The 3,689-nt window shown below is 38.7% G+C and overlaps 1 protein-coding gene across 1 annotated transcript; it reads left to right on the forward strand.

Annotated features, from left to right (window-relative positions):
• The first annotated feature begins 216 nt into the window (after positions 1 to 216).
• LOC110018691 lies at positions 217 to 2,594 on the forward strand. Its single transcript, XM_020716094.1, has 2 exons — positions 217 to 440; positions 795 to 2,594. Exon 2 carries the CDS (start codon positions 880 to 882, stop codon positions 2,413 to 2,415), a length of 1,536 nt encoding a protein of 511 aa, XP_020571753.1. The 5' UTR covers positions 217 to 440; positions 795 to 879; the 3' UTR covers positions 2,416 to 2,594.
• Positions 2,595 to 3,689: the final 1,095 nt, after the last annotated feature.

Raw genomic sequence — 3,689 nt, forward strand, 5'->3', positions numbered from 1 at the left:
ATATATAGCATTGAATTCTTAAGATCACTTTAAATATATTATATTACTATTCTTCTCGTGTATATATTTATAATATCAAAATATTATAAATATAAATATCAAAATTATAAACATTAAATATATAAATACATAAAAAATACATGATAAATATGTAATTTTTTCTTAAATATTATGTATAGCATTGCCATTACAAGGGAAAACAGAAAGATAGTTGCCGTTACTAACGGCGACGGTGGAAGGCAATTCTGAAGACGGCTGTTTGACGGCCAAGCTCGCCTGCCGTCTGGGCCGTCTCCTTCTTCTTCGCGTTTTCTTGCTTCTCGTTCTATCCCCCGATTCGAGCGAACGTTATGAGGAAAGTTCGCGGCTCTGATTACGGCGGCGGAGCATTTCTTCTCTCCGGCATGCATACTATTGCTACGGCCTCCGTCCTCGCCGAGGTAACCATCTCGAAGCGATCGCAGTCCTGCTAGGGTTAGGGTTGTCTCTTTTTTCATATACTTGATTTATAAAATGCTTTTTCTGGTTTGTCCGATTTGATTTCCTACTGTTCATGATTCGTTTTTATAGTCTGCTAGGGCTTTTCAATTGCTAAATGTGGGAACGATTGACATATGTATGTTATACAGGCTTTTCTTTCTTTAATTTTACTGGATTTTACGGTTAAGTTTGGTTAGGTATTTTGTTTGATTTGTTCATCTGGTTGATAAATTTTGGGGTATTTACGGAATGGAATTGTGAGATTTTTCTGTGGGATGCTTTTCTTGATGACGGTGGAATTCATAATCCACCAGACGGATAGGCATCAGAGGAGGAGTAGGAGCGTCTTGGGAATAAATCAAATGGACTATTGCAGAGTTCACAAGGAGTGAAAACCTTATGGGCGAATCCCTGCTCGCTTCTCTCTCCATGGAGAACCACGACCCCTCCACCCTTCTCTCCATGGATCCCACTGGAGGTTGCCCTTTTCTGACCGCACCACCTTCTTCGTCCCATGAAGATTTTGACCGTGAGATTATCCAACGTCAAATTGTACTTTATGGCCCACCGGACATTAACCTCCCAGTTTCATCAGATCAATCTTCTTCCCAGTTCGACCACTGCGAATTGCTTGACGTTGGCCTCGGAACCCAGTTCTACGAGGCTGATTCCACTGTCATAATCCCTAAGCCTGGTTCTCGAAAATGTGGAAAGCGAGGAGATGCCATATGGGGTGCCTGGTTTTTCTTCAATTTCTATTTCAAGCCTATCCTCGCTGAGAAATCCAAAGGAAAGATTTTAAGGGATGGATCTAGTTTCTCTGGATTCGAGAAATCAGACATTCGGCTCGATGTATTCTTGGTCCAGCATGACATGGAAAACATGTACATGTGGGTATTCAAGGAAAGAGCAGAAATGGCTCTCGGGAAGATGCAGCTGAGGAGCTTCATGAATGGCCACTCTCGTCATGGTGAGCCTGAATTTCCTTTCAATGTTGAAAAAGGTTTTGTACGATCCCACCGGATGCAACGCAAGCAGTACAGGGGCCTTTCTAACCCGCAATGTGTTCATGGGATTGAGGTTGTGACTCAACCCAATCTTTCAGTTCTTCCTGAACCTGATTGTAAGAAATGGGCAGAGCTCACTGGAAGAGAGCTTAATTTCTCAATTCCACCAGACGCCAGTGATTATTCATCATGGAGGAATCTTCCCAGCACTGAGTTCGAGCTCGAGAGGCCACCACCTCTGTTAAAACCCATGACTCTCAATCCACATCAGAAGAAACTCCTTAATAGCTCGGGATTGAACTTGTCCGCCCAGCCATCAAATCATTCAACTCCTGTAGGAATAGACCTTTCATCTTCTGGCAGCAAGCGCAAGAAGGATTATTTTTCTCATGGAATGGAAGAAGACTACTGCTCTCCTAGCAATTCTAACTCAGATAGAGCTATAGATATTGAGATGAATGTAGTTGATCCTCCATGGCTGAATGAGTTCACTGGCGTCATGAGACAAGCTTATGGACCTGTTACTGCTGGAAAGACAATATATGAAGACCATGAAGGGTATCTTATAATGGTTAGTTTACCTTTTTCTGACCAACAAAGGGTGAAGGTATCTTGGCGGAACACCCTTACACATGGAATAGTTAAGATACTGTGTTTCAGTACTGCTAGAATGCCTTATATAAAGAGACATGAGAGGACTTTTAAGTTGACAGATCCTTGTCCCGAACATTGCCCTTCTGGAGAATTTATAAGGGAGATACCTTTAGCTACCCGTATACCTGAAGATGCTCAATTGGAAGCTTATTATGATGAAACTGGAGCTGTTCTTGAGATTATGGTGCCGAAGCATCGTGCCGGGTCCGAAGAACATGAAGTTAGAGTGTCCATGCGCCCGCCACATCTTGTTGATCCGTTAAACTTCTGTTGAGGTTAGAAAGTTGGGTAAAGCATGTGTGTGGGTGGCTGATAGGTTTAACTACTGTTATTTACCATATGCCGTTAACAAAATAAAAATTGCTTTATTTGTGAGCTTGATTTATCGTACACAAGCTTGATAAATACTATTTTATTATTTTGGTGCATTGTGTGGGGAAATTTTTTAATTTGATTGTGTTGACTCTTATAGTTGTTAATTTATTTTGAAATGGGCATATAAGTTGTTTAGTGTTTATTTTCTAGTAAATCAGATCATCATGTCAGATTTAATTTTTTTCTTTATTTACTGCAAGATCAATATTGCTTTTAGAATATATGTATCAGTTTTGTGTTGCTTTTGAGTTTAGTAAGCTTCTTTTAACTGGACAAGTGTCTTATGTTAAGAGGTATCTTTTAATTTGGGTGAGTGATCTTTGACAAGTTGTTTTGAGCAAGCGACACTCAGACCCCCGACTTCACCAGCCCTTAGCAGTTTTATTGGGCCTCTTTGGCTTTAGTTTAAATTTTACGTATAGGCATACATTAGTTTTTTATTCTTTTGATTTCTTTGGCGAATGAGTAGGAAAAAGAACAAGAGTTAGTAAAACATGTACCATTATCATTAGTTCTTTGGATTAGCAAAAATGAGAATGGTATAATTGACTGCATGCTTGATTCTTGTGTCGTAGATAATTTCTTTTTTTACTACTTGAATAATGGTGGTGTTAATTTCTTCATTGACTACTTGAATAATGGTGTTGTTGTGACTCCTTTGCTCGCTGGTGGTTATGGCTAGACCTGGGCATTGGGTGGGCAGAGTTTCGCGTGCGTTCGGCTTATTCAGGCTTTGACTGGTCAAAGCGAGCTCGATTCGGGCTTGAACCCGAATTCTATTTATAATTTAATAGTTAGGCTTTCCCACTAAATGGGTCGGGCCGGCCAGCTGGTCGCTATGGGCTTTAAAAGAAAAATAAATTTTTTATACAAAAAAATAAATAAATAATAAAATTTTAACATTTTCTTTTGGATCATTTTGTTGATTTAAAATATAAAAAAATGTAATATGAACGTTTGAAACATGAAAGGACGTGCAACAAGAGTTTTAAATTGTTTTTATATGTACGAATTTTTCTTATACATTTAAGTGAATTTAATAGCAAATGTATACACACAAAATAAGTAGGATCTTAAACTGATAACATTTCAATATGTAAATACAAAGGAGTTGAGTAAAATACCACAAAATAAGATTTTCATACATACTATTCATCAATTTTTATGTAATTG

Source organism: Phalaenopsis equestris, unplaced genomic scaffold (genome assembly GCF_001263595.1).
Source record: "Phalaenopsis equestris unplaced genomic scaffold, ASM126359v1 Scaffold000030, whole genome shotgun sequence".
NCBI classification, from domain to species: Eukaryota; Viridiplantae; Streptophyta; class Magnoliopsida; order Asparagales; family Orchidaceae; genus Phalaenopsis; species Phalaenopsis equestris.